Consider the following 15592-nt stretch of genomic DNA (forward strand, 5'->3'; position numbering starts at 1 on the left):
TACTCTTGAAGGATTCCTATTTAAAAGGCAATGCAGGGATGTGCACGGTGACTCATGCCTGTAATCCCAGAACTTTGGGCGGCCGAGGTGGGAGGATCGCTTGAGCCCAGGAGTTCAAGACCGGCCTGGGCAACATAGCAGGACCTCATCTCTACAAAATGTAATAATAATAAAAAAGAATTAGCCAGGCATGGTGATGTGTGCCTGTAGTCCCAAATACTTAAGAGGCTCAAGTGAGAAGGTTACTTGAGCTCAGGAAGTCAAGTCTGCAGTGAGCCATGATTATACCACTGCACTCCAGCCTAGGCAACAGAGTGAGACCTTGTCTCCAAAAATAAAAAATAAATAAAATAAAAAGGCAATGCAGGCCTATGGTAGGTATTAATAACTTTAAAACCTTGAATCATAATGATAAATAACCAGGGTGATAATTTGTAACCCCTTCTTGCTACTTCCTAGCTGTGGGACATTAACTAGGTTTTTTTTTTTTTTTTTGAGACGGAGTCTTGCTCTGTCGCCCACGCTGGAGTGCAGTGGCACGATCTCTGCTCGCTGCAAGCTCTGCCCCCCGGGTTCACGCCATTCTCCTGCCTCAGCCTCCCGTGTAGCTGGGACTACAGGCGCCCGCCACCACGCCTGGCTAATTTTTTTTTTTTTTTGTATTTTTAGTAGAGAAAGGGTTTCACCGTGTTAGCCAGGATGGTCTCGATCTCCTGACCTCGTGATCCGCCCGTCTCGGCCTCCCAAAGTTAACTAGTTATTTTTACCTCTCTTGAGTCTGTTTCTTCATGTGTGAAACAGAAAACATCTATCATGCAGAATTGTAGTAAATATTGAGAACCATATCTGTAACGTGGCCTGGTCCACACCTGGCACATGGTAGATGGCTCAGGATATGGTGGCATTTATTGTATTCTCATTTAGCATGCAGGCCAGCTCTGGAAACCCTCAATACCCAGGTGGAGGACGTGCTTTTTATTTTGACAACCGTCAGGGTGAGAGGCAGTGGTAGCTGGTGGAAAGGGCAGGGTTTATCTCAGAAGACTGGAACTCAAGTCCCAGCACTGTCACTCATAAAATGGGTGACTTTATGCAAGTCATACCACCTTTCTCTCTGTTTCCTCACCTATAAAATAATGCAAATAATACCCATCTCTCAGAGTTGTGAGGCTCAGCTGAGGCAACGTGTGAGGAGAGAGTAATCATTCATAAAACGCTAATAACTATGGGTTATTAGTACTTCAGCACCAGGCTGAGGGTTTCAGGTGCCTACGTGACAGCTGTCAGGCAGCCTAACTATTCGGGACCCACACGTTAACCAGACATCAGTGGTGTGAACTCAGTTCAGAACCTTGTTCTCCTCAAAGGATATTAATACTCTTTTCTTATCTTGAGTGCCATCTCTGCATTCTTTCTCTGCTGGGAGGGGTGGGGATAGGACATTAGCAAGCTCTCATTCTGCAAAGAGCAAACTGAGGCTCAGAAAGAATCAGGGCCGTCCCAGAGCCAAGCAGCCTGGGGTTGAATCTCAGGTCTACTGCTTACTCGCTGTGTAAACTTGGACAAGTGATCTTACGTCCTTGCCTCCGTTTCTTCGTGTGCCAGACGGCACCTATCTCACAGGGTTAATATATGTAAAGGCTCTCTTGAAACAGTGTCTGGTGCACAGGAAGTGCTCCAAGCATGTTAGCAAAAAGTGAAGCCGGGGGGTGGCTAAACCTTGAATGTAGTTCGTTTCTTCTGGTTAGATGCTGCACTTCTTCCAACAATCCCAAGTATTTTTCCTGGTCTCCCCCATCTTCCAATAAGTAACAACACTGTGAGTTTCAGTGTTGTATTTTGGCTATTTCTGTAGGACAGTGATTCAACATATCAATTCATGACTTAGGATGTTCTGAAGCACATTCTTTTTTTTTTTTTTTTTTTTTTTTTTGTTTATGGAGACAGAATCTCGCTCTATCCCCCAGGCTAGAGTGCAGTGGTGAGATCTTGGCTCACTGCAACCTCCACCTCCCAGGTTCAAGCTATTCTTATGCCTCAGACTCCTGAGTAGCTAGGATTACAGGCACCCGCCACCACACCGAGCTAATTTTTGTATTTTTAGTAAAGACGGGGTTTTGACATGTTGGCCAGGCTGGTCTTGAACTCCTGACCTCAGGTAATTTGCCTGCCTCAGCCTCCCAGAGTGCTGGGATTACAGGCATGAGCCACTGTGCCTGACCCCTTGAAGCACATTCCTATTTAGCTCTTGACTACTGAATAGAGATCAGTTTCCTCTGGATAGTAAGAGATTCCTCACTCCCGGTGCAGTTCTCACTTTCAGAGCAACTCTCCAGGTCCTCCTGCAGACTTCTCTCTAACACCTCCGTAAACTCTAAGATTGTCTTGAGGGTTCTGGGGTTGGGGGAGTGCACTTAAAACCTAGGATTGAAAGGAAGCTTGGAAGGCCACTAATATAGTTTGGATGTTGTTCCTGCCCACATCTCATGTTGAAATGTAATATTGGAGGTGGGGCCTGGTGGGAGATGCTTGGATCATGGGGGTAGGTTTCTCATGAATGGTTTAGTACCCTCCTCTTGGTACTGTCCCCATGATAGTGAATTCTCATGAGATCGGTCCTTTAAAAGTGTGTGGCACTTCCACCCTCTCCCTCTTGCTCCTGCTTTCACCATGTGACGTGCCTGCTTTTTCACCTTCTACCATGATTGTAAGCTTCCTGAGGGCTTCCCAGAAGCAAATGCTACTGTGTTTCCTATTCAGCCTGCAGAACCTTGAACCAATTAAATTTCTTTTCTTTATAAATTATATTTTCTTTATAGCAATGCAAGAATGGACTAACACAACCACCAACGAGGACCCCATGCTTGAGGGAAACCAAGTCCAGTCTCACCAGCACAGTGATGAGCTACAGTGGACAGCCAGCCACTCTTTGAGTGGTGTTTAGAGTTAAGGGACAAAAAATCATGGTCCCGGTCTAGAATAGCCAAGGATGAACCAGAACAAAGTCGGGGGGGGGGGGGGGGGGGAACAGTGCTTAAATCTAGCAAGAGAAATAAGAATAATTCATCACTGTTACAGTGCTTCACAGTTTTCTAAGCATTTTTATGTATTTAATTAAACATCATCTAATCCTAACCACAAGCAAAGAAGGGGTGAGGAAACGTTCAGAATAATTTCTGTCTGATTTCAAAAGACTTTGTTCAGTTACTTTTACCCTACATGGTGATGTGATTTTTTTTTTTTTTTTGTACGAGACTGTTCATTGCAGAGAATTATAAGTAACTGAAGGACAGTTTCTATGGTGAAAAGCGTATTTTACAATAAGACTATGGTCAGTGGATCTCTATTTTATGTCAGCATACGCTGTTTGCCACAATTCCGTCATGCACTGGAATGAGGCTATTATCCAGGCTTGTGGGTCTGATGGGACAAAGTCACTCATTGAGAAAAATTGTCTGAGGAAGGCTGAGGTCGTGGCTAACCAGTAATTCTCAGATGGGCCTTATATTATTTTATTGTGTAAGTATTGAGGAAGTTCCCCAAGTTGCTTCTTCGTGCCTATTGGGTATGTCTGAAAATATGCAAAAAAAAAAAAAAAAAAAAGGCCAAGAATTTAACAGACAAGAATGACGTGATAGAAATATGTGCCAGTAAGCAAGGTAAGAGCCTGACCCACATTTTCTTCCCAGTTTGTGTCTTTCTTTTTCTTTGGGTCCACTGGCCCTTTTCCAGCCCTCCTCCCAGGAAGCTGCTGGCAGCTCTCTGTGTCCCTCTGGGAAGCTAAGACAGGGCTCCACTGCTCCTTCTTCCCTTACCTGGCTCATTCCTATAGCGCTGCATGGGAATGGTCAGTGTCTGTGAGCCATGCGGTTGCGTGCATGGCAGCTCATCAAAGAATCAAACTGTAGTGTAACTACCCAGCCAGATAATTCCATTGTTCCTAGAGAGTTTGATGGGGCCCAGAAGAAGTAGCCGCCGGGTATATTCAGTTGGCTCTGACGTCGACAAATGCTGTTAGAGTTTGAAGTCATGGCGTTGTCCGAGTCAGCTCACTGGGTCTGCCTGAGTCTTGCAGTACCTCCTCCCTGCCCTTGTGTTTATTTCCTAGCCCCAGTCCCCAAACCCCACTCACAGACTTGTGTCCAGTTTCCAGAACTAAAGAGGACCAACTTCCCTCCTGACTTCTCAGACTCATGATTCTTCAGACATGACAAGTCCAGATCGAGACTGCAATCCCCAAGGAAGGCCAGCTGTCTTGCTCAGCAGAGACAATACAGCTAAAAGCTCTTTCTCACTTTAGGCAATTCATGCACTTGGTTAGACATTTATAGACTTCAATTGCTCATCCAAAAAATCTGGGTCATTCTTTACATAGCGCTTCACACTTCGGAAGGAAAGCCATGCCCGGGGAGGAGCGTTTCTGTTGATGTCTGGTTTGGCTGAGGCAGTGGAGAGTGCTTCTGCTATGGGAAGAGGGAGAGATGGGCCAGCGCAGGCACTGTGGGCTCTTAGGGGACCTGGCATTTTCACCCCCTGGCCACTGGCTCCCAGACTCTCTGAGTTCCAATTGTCCTGACTAAATGGTGCCAATAATAGCTGCCTTGTGTTGATGTCATGAAAAGTGGTGGGTTTAAGGGTTAGGCACTCTAAGGACATTTTAAGAGTATGTACTGTAATTCCAGTGAGAAGGGCTGGGTGGGTCTGTGGGGGTGTAGGGCTCCCTGGGGAGGAAGAAGGAGTAGAGGTGTGGTTGAGGGGGCTAGCCATGTAACATGGATGGCCAAAATGGTAGAGCTCTTCCCAGTATATTCCTACCTACCTCCTAAGCCCCAAGGAGAAGGACATGCCAAAGAAAGAGCCTTGGGCTGGGAGTGAGAGGGCCCTTCTTGTGGAGGTGCCTCTACTCACAGTGGCTGAGGCACGTTGCCTCGGTTTTCTCATTTTTAAATTTGAGCCCATGGTCCTGCTGCTGCATTAAGCTGTTGTACAATGCAAATGTTCAACACAGGTGAAGCTGTTTGTTGAACCCAAGTGCCACAGAAATGTACCATACTAGTATCAGGTGTTCTCACCCAGAGAGAACAGTGTGGTTCTTCAGCCACTCGCTTGCTTCAGGGATGGTTTGTGTGGGTATGTGCCCATTTTGTACAGGTCTGTTCGTGTGTACCTAGATGCTGTGCAACTTGAAAGGCCTGCTCCTCCTTCCTGCTCCACTACTCTGGCCCCAGCAGGACAGTGAATTTCAATAGAATAGAGGGAGGAAGCACGGGTTCTTTTCCTTCAAGTCTTTTTCCACGTTGGCTTCTCTGCAGCAGGAGTTGAGGGGAGGCTTGGTTAGAACAAATCACCTTTGTCTGGGGGTTGGTTAACCAGATTTTTCCCTCTTTTGTGTCTGTGGCCTTGGTTGTTGCACCAGCTGTCATCACTGCCCCAGCGGTTGAGTGGGAGAGAATAGATGAGCCTGGCCAGCCCCTCTCCTGCTTTGGTAAGACTCCGCTTAAAGGCCTGTTGTAGAAGTTTGAAATTGCAGGTTAGGGTTAATTTAAAGCTTGTGTATTGTCCATGTTATGGTATCCCCCAGCCATTACAAGTAAATAATTAAAAGCTAATTGTAACCAAGATATTCAGAGCTCCATAAATTCCTGGACAGCATAATATGACAAGAAATAGACACTAGTCTAACTATATGGCAGGCTCTTCTACGTGGGCCAGGGTATGACACACCAGGTTATCCCAGAAAGAAGAAGAACAGGACAAGCTTTACAAGGAACTGAGCTTCCCTTCTCCCAAATTCTCACCTTATCTTGACATTTTTATTCTTGGTTTAGGGCACCAACCACTTCAAGAAACTGCTGTTGCAATGTGGATTTCTCTGAGAGGATTCATCCTTGAAGTCCTTGTCTCCTGCAGAGAAATTTGTTGATCTGGGCTAACTGTCCAGTCATTGGGCAAGGCCCAGAGGGCATGAGATTAGGAGTGAGATGAGGAGTGGAATGGGTTCAGGAACACGTGGAGAGCAAGGAGCCCAGACAGGAAGGAATACAGAAGGAAGCCCAGCGAGCACCAGCCCTCTTGACGAGGCTTGCAGCTGCGGTGTGTGCATGCTGGAGCTGGCCCACACCTGTCCTGAAAGCTGACTGCAAGCATCTCTTCCTAGCCACATGTTCAGTGACTTCATGTTGGTAGCTTGAAACTGGCCACAGTGGAAGTATTTACACCACGCAGATATGTGAACACTACAAACCAGGCTTCCTCCCGCTTCTCTCCCAGGAGAGCTTTTCATTAAACTCTTACAAGCATGCTGCTGGTGGCAACCATAATGGATTCTCCAACTTTCCCTTGAAGCGGGACTTAATCCTTAGCAGATCACTTGCTTTCTCCTGATTGTTCTCCTCCCCTGAGTCCTGAGGGGCTGGGGACTAACAGAGACCAAAGTGGCCTTGGTGATATGTGTGAAATGGCTCAGGTCGTAGAAGGTACACAAGTTCAAAGTTTGTATCACCACATTCTTTTATCACATGCACTTCCTGCCTAAGTTGCTGCTGTCAGTTCTAAAACACTAAACAAACAACGACCAGTAAACAAACTACTGAGCTTATTTTCAGCTTGCCAATTTTTATACACTCTCCAAACGGGATTTAATGAATGTGATAGTCTTGCTGACAAGTAGGTTTTATTTCTTTGGAATATTTATCACATATTTATTTATTTAGAATTCTGGGTATATACCTACCAGGTTCAACCTAGACCCAGCCTATCCATGTTTCTGGAGATACTGACCTCCATTATCAACCTCAGCCTTACCACAGGCTCTGCTCTAACCTTGCCCCCAGGTTTTCTGATCCTGGCTTTCCCATTGCCACCCTCTGGCCTCTGGTTGTGGCACACCTGTTATTTCGTGTTAGGCCCTCAATGCTGACAGCTTGCCTATCCTTCATATACCGATCTGTCTCTGGTACACTCAAAATCCCTTCACACATCAAGAGATTTCCTTGGAAACCAAAACAAAGGAGAAGAAGTGACTGTTCTGGAGCTGCTGTCTGGTGCTGGACATTTGTTTTCATGTTTCATGTTCATCTTGCAGCGAGGCATTTCCATCTCATCCCCCAGACAAGCCTTCACTGTGGGAAAGCTGGCCATCGCCTCTTATCAGCAGGGAGCAGGGTCTGCATTGCCACCCTTTGCCAGTTTTCTCTCCCGAGACTCTCATCATCCGGGAGCAGGTCTTCTCTCTCAGAGACAAGCAGCTTATTTCAGGCAATGACAGCAGTTTTCATATGGTTCTTCAGATCTCCTTTAGTACCTAGGACAGTGCTTTCCATAGGGTGGATTCATTATCAATGTTGGTTAGTGGTGTCAACAAGTTATTTCTAATTGAAGTAGAATGAACAGTTGTTATACAGAATAGTTAGGAAGCCGTATCCTCATTGGAGGGGTCCAAGTAGAGGCTAGACAACCACTTACCTGTGATGGTTTTAGGAGGGAATAATGCATTTGGATAGAAAGAAAAGGTAGAAGATGGCTAGTCTTTTCCACCCTGATTGTGATCTCATAAACGATGGGATGCCAGCACTGAGTCTAATGGTGGAAAATAGGCTGTTGGCCCAGAGACAAATGACTCTCCAGAATCCACTTGGTTTTTCTGTTTTCTTGAGCAAGTAGTCTGCAGGTTGGGTGAGTCTTTAATTAATAGGCTTCTTTAGCAGCGTACATTACTCCCCTAGTCAAATGGCAGAGTATGTAAGATCAACATTGTGTACCCCACTGAGGCTTCAACCCTTTAAAGTCTTTTCCTGTAAGTGTAAGGAGAAGCAGATGGTAATGAAAAAATATGCACATTTTATTATGCATTGCACATTTTACTTATTAGAATTTTTAGTATGACACCCTGCATTTTAAAAAGCCTAAAGATGAAAACAAAATGGAATTATTCATTGAAATATTTAAATCAGCTTGCAGCAATTATCTCAAAATATGAAAATATAATCTAGCAGCCTGGAAGGTAGATCTTCCTTGACCACCCACTTTGAAAATCTTGTCTTTCAAAGGGAGCCTCTTCCTCTGCATACTGTACGGAATGAGGGCAGGAAGGGACACATCCCTCATGAGATTGTATAGAGGCTGGAGCTTGTGTGTGGGAGAGCTGGTGGTGGGAATGAGGGCAGGTGACTACAATGAACCATTCTCTCGTTGAAAAGTAGAACCAGGACTGGAGAGGAGTTACCTCGGAGTTCTGGACTGGGTGTAGAGAGAGAGTGTTTCTGTCTGCTGCTTCCCTAACCACATCTTTGCCTCCCATTGCCGAGTGAGTCATCCTCTCCCGGCCTTACCATTTGCCAGCACTGACTCCCACAGACACCATGTGAGGATTAACAAGCCGCATTGTGGGAACATCACTGAAACTCTGTGGAAGAAGCGGTGCAAGGTAAAAGTGAAGTGTGAATATGATTGTGAATCTTAAGCACAGAACCCTGAGTTCTTAAAGGCAATTTTTAAGATTAGTATCAATCAACCAAAGCTCACAAGTTTTTCAGAAATCACCAGAGTACAAAAGCTATTTCACGAAATGTGCAGCAGCTGTGACCTTAGTGAGATTTCTTAGACTTGTAGCCATAAGGACTGGAAGAGTTCGTAAAGCTCAGCTCCCACTTTATTCTTGAATTCCTTATCCTGACAAATGGTGATTCAGCATGCAGCCAGGTATAGTGGAAAGAGAAGGGGCTCTGGAATCAGAAAGACCTTGGGCCAGGTCCCAGCTCCTCCACCCATTGTCTCTTTGACCTAGAACAAATTACCTAATCTCTCTATGCTTTGATTTCCTCAGCTGTGAGTTGTGAACAATGCCAACATTGCAGGGTGGCTGTTGAGAATTAGAACATGGTTAAAGTGTTTAGCACAGCTCCTGGTATTTAGTAGGGCTTCAATAAATGATAGCTGCGATGCTAATTACAATAATTTTTATTAAGTGTTGTTCTTCAGGCTCTTTTTGAATATCTCTGTGATGGCAATGCTTCCATCATTAGAGAGTACTAATGGTTAGAATTTTCTGCCACACGTTGTGCCCAATCGTATTTCCTGTAATTTCTATCCATCTACTCTGGTGCTGCCTTTTGTGGCCCCACAGAACAAGTCTAAACATACTCCCACGAAGAACACTTCAGATATTTGAAGACAATGTTAATCTGTTCCCCAAGTTTTCTTCATGGTAAACTGTTTAGTTCCTGGAATCCTTCCATAGGTGACTTAGTTTTGATCTCAACAAGGACACGTCTAAGTCCCTTTTCCTCATATATGAGCATCTATGGGAAGATGCTAGCCAGCCATAAAGGAAAGTTGAGATGGTAAGTTTTAGATGCTATCCATACTGAATAAGCTGGCTTTTGTTCCATGGTTCATGTGAACATTCTAATGCATACCCTACAAGTATATTTCACAGTTTCTTCTTTTCACTGGAGTTTCACCATAGTGTTCAGGAATATGAACACTGTTACCTGTGAGGAAGGGTACATTGTAAAGACTGTATGGTCAAATGCTGCATTGAAAAGTCACCCCTTGTAACTGTGGTAGGTTTGATTGCATTATTGCCCCCTGACTTTTTACCTTCTCTATGTTAGTGATGTGTTCCATGTGACTTTGAAGTTCCTGCCCTATGACTTTATATTCAGTAGTGTGACTTGCTTTGGCCAACAGAATGAGTCAGAATAAACAGTATGCCAGCTCCAAACCTAGGCTTCAGAGGCCTTGAGTATTTCCAGTTTTATTCTTCAGTGTTCTGCCATCATCATGAGATAACCTACCCCCACTAGCCTACTGGCCTAAGGAAGCTGGGAAGCATGTAGGCTAGGGCCCTTAGCAGCACCCAGCCTGCACTAGCTGAATCTGAACAACTCACAGAAGCTTGAGCAAAAGTCAGTGATTACTGCTTTAAGGCACTGAGTTTTGGGGTGGTTGGTTATGCAGAATTTTTGTGGCAAGAAATAATTATTATGGAAATTATGTGGGGTCAAAAAACATAAAGTAATACCCTACCTGGACAGAGTACAAGTTTAGAAGAATTAATGAAAGATTTACAAAACTATAACCAAGCTAGATGAACACTTTATAAAAATGATTTACCAAATTGTAACTTTGAATTTCTTTTGCAAACTGTGACCAAGAAGAAAATAAAGGTGTATATTTCATGAATGAAATAGGTAATGACAAAAGCAAACTCAATTTCTAAATATATGTAAAAAGTTAAGATGTTTCCTGTTTGACATAGTTCACTCATTTACTCAAGAAACGTTGAATGAGTCATGTGTCAGTACCATTCTAGGCCCTGGAAATATAGTTGTGGAAAAAATGGACAAGGCCCACGTCTCATGAAGCTTGTATTCTACTGGAGATTTAGAAAATAAAAAATTAAATAAATTAAGCACATAACTTCAGATAATGATAAGTGCTATGAGAAAACTCAGGCAGGGTAAGGAATACCTTAGGTAGTTTAGAGAAGACTTCTCTGAGGATGTGACATTAAAACTAAGACCAAAATGACATCAATCATTCAAGGGAAGAAAGACTACATTGAAGAGACTAGCAAATGCAAAGAGCCTGAGGTAGGAATAAGCTGGGAGTGTTCGAGGCATAATTAGACGTGTGGAGAGGAGTACTGTGGTATGAAGTGAAGTGGATGATATTTAAAGAGGCCAGGACACGTAGCGCTCTTTTGGCCACAGTAAGGAGTCTGTTTTATTCCAAGTGGAATGGAATCCACTGAAGTATACTAAGTACACGACTTGCTTTATGGGTTTTAGAAGCTCAGTCCTGACTGCTGTATAGGGAATAGATTGTAGGTGGACAAGAGCGGAAGCAAGGAGTTCGATGAAGTCATTGCATCATGGTGGCTACAACTAGGGTGAGGCCAAGGATGGAGAGAAATGAGCAGGTTTGAGATATATATAGGAGGTAGAATCAAGACTTCCTGATGGATTGGATGTGAAGGAACATGAGCAATGAAGGATAATGCCTAGGTTTGTAGTTGGGGTAACTGAGAGGATGGTTGGTGGTGCCATTTCTGGAGATGAGGAAGATGCGAAGAACAGTGAACTCGGAGGAGAGAGAGGTCAGGAATTTTGTTTGAATGAGTTAAGTTTGAACTTAGACATTGAATGGGATTTGCCAGGTAGGCTGCCGGACATACTAACTGGGTAGTGAAGGCTGAAGATACCAGTTGGGTAGTCATCAGCATATAGAGGGTATTTTAGCCAAGGGACTAAATGAATTCATCTAGAATAAAGAAGTGAAAGTTTTATTTTTAATTTAAGGAGTTTTAAATTTTAAAAACTGTCAATAAATAAAAGCAGCAGCAGGAGGACTCAGCCACAGAGCATGCTGACATTTAAAAGCTCAGCAGAAAAAGAGGAGACATAAGAAGAGCCTGAGAGAGAGGCTGGGAGAGTGTGATGTTATGGAAGCCAAGAGAATAAAGTGTTCCAGGAAAGAGAGTCATCAACTTGGGTTGTGTTGGGTTGAATGCTACAGAGTCATAAAGTAAGATAAGGACCAAGGAGTAACTATTGGATTTGGCAGTGTGGAGCTGATTGGTAACTTTGAAAATAAAAGATTTAGTGGAATAATGGACACAGAAGTCCAATGGAATGATTGAAAAGTGAATGGGAGAAAAGAAGCTGATAACAGTGAGGTTTTGCTAAAAATGGGAATGGAGAAATAGGTAGCTAGAGAGGATGAGAGTTTAAGGTTCTGTTTTGTTTTATTTGGTTTTGAATTGGAGATGCAGAGTCATATTTAAATGACTGTGGAAATAAACCCACAGAGAGAAAAGTTGATGCTGTGGGAGAGAAAATGGACAAATGCAGGATCAATGTCCTTGAGAAAGGGGGAGACCCAGACCACAGTGAAGTGTTGGCTTCCATGCTAACAGAGGAGGGCAGGGGGTAAGGGCAACAGACTGCCAGTGAAATGGTGAATTTGGGGATGGGAAGACGAAAGACACTGTCAGTTTACATATATGTATATATATTTTGTTGTTTAATTTTAATACATACGCTTTTTAATTATTGAGATGGCCTCATGCTCTGTCACCCAGGCTGGAGTGCAGTGGTGTTATCATAGCTCACTGCACCCTCAAACTCCTGACCTCAAGCGATCCTCCCACCTTGACCTCCCAAAGCACTGGGATTACAAGCATAAGCCACTGTGCCCAGCCACTTATATTTTCTCAAGAGATATGACTTCAGGTCATCATTTGAGGAGCCAAGACTTCTGAATCCTGAGCCCAAAAGCACTGTCCTTCATTTGCCATTTGGTACACCTGAAGCAGAATGAACATGATAACCCCTTTAACCTCATGTATTTTAACGAGTTACAAAGATGACAAAATTCATGTATATTCTTTCATTTGATACTCTTGCCCTGAATAACCGAAGTTCCCAGTCTAGAACAGAATTCAGTTTGTATAAATGAAGACACTGTAATGAAGGGACTACTTACGGAGATGAGAGTGGAATTAAGAGATGTACCCAGAAACTATCAACAGTCAGAAGTCATCATCACCCTTGGGGCCAGTAGGTCAAAGAAGATTAATAGTATTAGATCCAACGAGAGCTGGTGCCATGAAGGGAGGACCAACTAGCGTGATCATTCATTGAAGAGATATGTAGTCGCTGTCAGGGGAGTGGTGTCAATGCAGAGAGAGAATGAAAAACAAATATGCTGACTTCCCTCCACTCCCAGTTCTTGCTGGTGCTTCCCAATGGCTAACCCAACTGGAAGCTAGCTGGCAAGTGAGTGGGCTGTCATGGTGAAAGAATCGACCTGGCAATGAATAACCAGCACAGCTCCTAACACTTCATGCCATAAATGTTGAAAAGATTTTGAAAACCACGCGAAGGGGAATCTTTTTACCCAATGCCAGCGTATAAATGCATCTGATTATTTGGTGCCAGCTGGGATTTGGAAAGCCTGGCTAACCATGTTCTTTAATACAAATCATCATGAGTACTTGTAACCCACTGGCAACCTTAAAATGTAATGTTTGCCCATAGTCTTTTATTTCCATCCAGAGGCATATTAACCATAAAACTGGAGAAGCGTGTATTTCAGGGCCCCTCACTTGCATGAGCCCCTTCCCAGGCCAGGGGAGGACCCTAGAAGTGCATTCATATGGTCATTTGTTTTTGTAAAATTTGTAAAGGTAAGATATTTTAACTGCAATCTGTTAAAAACCAACTTTTCTCACTTTGACCTTAGAGAAGTCTCTCCCTGCCCCCACCCGACCAGTTATATGAACTTAGGCCCCACAGAACCTGATCTGCTTCTGCTTTCAGTGAGACTCAAGTGTGCTCATGCGGATTTTATCCCTTTCCCGATTTCACCACTGTGGAGAGGGAAAGGGGTAATTAATGAGCATCACAAGGGACATTCTGCAAGGGGAGAATGTAGTGGGAGGATGAGAAAAACAGAGGGGGGCGGGGCGGTGCTGGGGACAAGGGAAGAAAATCACTGCCTGAAGGATTGCACCTGAGTCACGGAGGGTGCGCAGGTGTCTACCAGGTGACTAATTTCCTTCCAGGGCCTAACGCAGGTGCTGCTGTTTATATTTTCAGATGCGGATGGAAACCTGTGTCGAAGGAACCACCTGTTGCAAGTCGTGCTGACCATGCATCGGATTATCATCTCCTCTGCAGAACTGCTCCGAAAAGTTGTCACCCTATATCCTTTAATGTAGAGGCTGGCAATCCCAAAATGGGATCCGCCCGAAATGTAGCTTGAAATTCGAAGCATGCTTTCGTTTTTATGGTTTAAAATAACCCTGAGTGGCAAATGGTTCATATGTTCTTTCAGGGGTATGGGTGCATGTGTTGGGGGTGTGTTCGCGTAACCTCTGTTGGGTGGGGCAATGTTATTGATGCTGATTGCTCTGGGGGGGTGGTCAAAGAAATCAGTATGCAAGCACAATCTTCAGTCTCTTAATAGTAAAAAATACTGTTTCTGTAGAGTGTCCAAAATAGACATTCGTCCTGTGCAGATTGACACAAGTGCAAGCATGACTCAAAGATACATTTCTTTCTGGCTTTCCTGTCCAATACTTCAACTTTCTCCACGTTCTGAAGAAAGATTCCCAGTGCCACAGCGTCTGGAGAATCTGCTGGTGCCTTATTGCTTCAGGCAGGAGGACTGACTGTGCCAAGAAAAACCTGCTGGATTTTAACCTTATGATGGGGTATGAATCAAGTAGGGTGGAGAAGGCTTCTGCTTTCTTCTTCTCGCTGATGACACTGTGAGCAGCAGCCCCCACAGAAGAAGAGTTGTAGGCGGAGTGAGACCGTTTAGCACCCGAGGCTCAGGTCCTTGGTACTGTGTCATGACTTGTAGCTGCTGTAACACTTTTCCACTCTCCTAACTCCCCACGTTTCATCTTACAGCACACAGAAAAGACAAAAACCATCAGGACTGAATCCCTTCTCTATGCCTATTCATGAATCTTTACCTCCCATCTCAAAGGAGGTGTTCTTCAGTGGCACACAAAGTCGGGGAGCATTGGGAGAAGTGCACATAAATAAGAGGTGCAGGTCATAAGTGGGTGCCTCTTCTGCAGAGAATTTTAAACTCTCATGAAACCAACTCAATGTCTACTTTTTATTAACTTCATGTACCAGTGATTATAAACAATATCAGTGATTAAATATTCCTCCCTAAAAACTTGTTTGTTGGCCTAGGGACTAAATTGTACCTGGGGTGGCTGGGCACAGTAAGTCACCTGTAATCGCAGCACTTTGGGAGGCCAAAGCGGGCAGATCACTTGAGGTCAGGAGTTCGAGACCAGCCTGGCCAACATGGTGAAACCCCATCTCTACTAAAAATATGAAAATTAGCCGGGTGTGGTGACACATGCCTGTAATTCCAGCTACTCATGAGGCTGAGGCAGGAGAATCACTTGAACCTGGGAAGTGGAGGTTGCAGTGAGCTGAGATTGCACCACTGCACTCCAGCCTGGGCAATGAAGTGAGGCTCTGTCTCAAAAAAAAACAAAAACAAAAAAAACCCAAAATTGTACCTTGGAGTTCCTGCCCTTAGTGCACCCCTGGGTGCCTACACAGTGGGGCAGACCCCCGTCTCCCCTTCCCATGGTCCCTCATACTTCTTATAGAATCTTACTCCACCAGCTATCGCCTCTCCTCTACTTTCAAACTCTACCTCTTCAATGGTACCTGCCCCTTAGCCTAAAACACATTCAAGTCTCCTCATCTAAGAATCAGCTCTTAACCCTACCTCCCCTTCATTTCATTGTTAGGGTTAAAAATTTGATGTGAAAGCATCTTAAAATAGTCTACACTCACTGTCTCCAATCTCTTTAGTCCTCCTCACTTCGTAACTGTGTTAAGTTGGCCCCCAGTATTTGAACTTTCCTCTGATGTCACCAGTAACCTCCTAACTGCAAAGCCCAATGGCTTTTTCTCGTCCTTGTTTCCATTGACCCCCAGAAGCACTGGGCATGACTGACAGCCCCGTTCTCCTCCCAGCTATCCCTCCAGGGCTCCTAGAACTACACCCTCCTGGCTTTCCTACCTCTTGGGTTGTGCCTTCTGCAGCT

At 44.3% G+C, this 15592-nt stretch overlaps 1 protein-coding gene across 4 annotated transcripts in view; it reads left to right on the forward strand.

Moving 5' to 3' along the window:
* RASGRP1 (RAS guanyl releasing protein 1) overlaps positions 1-15592 on the forward strand; it is a 78225-nt gene that overhangs the window by 25934 nt on the left and 36699 nt on the right. For 3 of the 4 annotated variants that reach the window (XM_023230235.2, XM_026456345.1, XM_023230236.1), the window contains exon 3: positions 13605-13710. In XM_023230235.2, the coding sequence (XP_023086003.1) occupies positions 13605-13710 (106 nt within the window). Of the gene's footprint in view, positions 1-6808; positions 8426-13604; positions 13711-15592 lie in introns of those variants that run through there. The other variant, XM_023230237.3, reaches the window with a different exon arrangement.

Source organism: Piliocolobus tephrosceles, chromosome 6 (genome assembly GCF_002776525.5).
Source record: "Piliocolobus tephrosceles isolate RC106 chromosome 6, ASM277652v3, whole genome shotgun sequence".
Taxonomy (NCBI): domain Eukaryota; kingdom Metazoa; phylum Chordata; class Mammalia; order Primates; family Cercopithecidae; genus Piliocolobus; species Piliocolobus tephrosceles.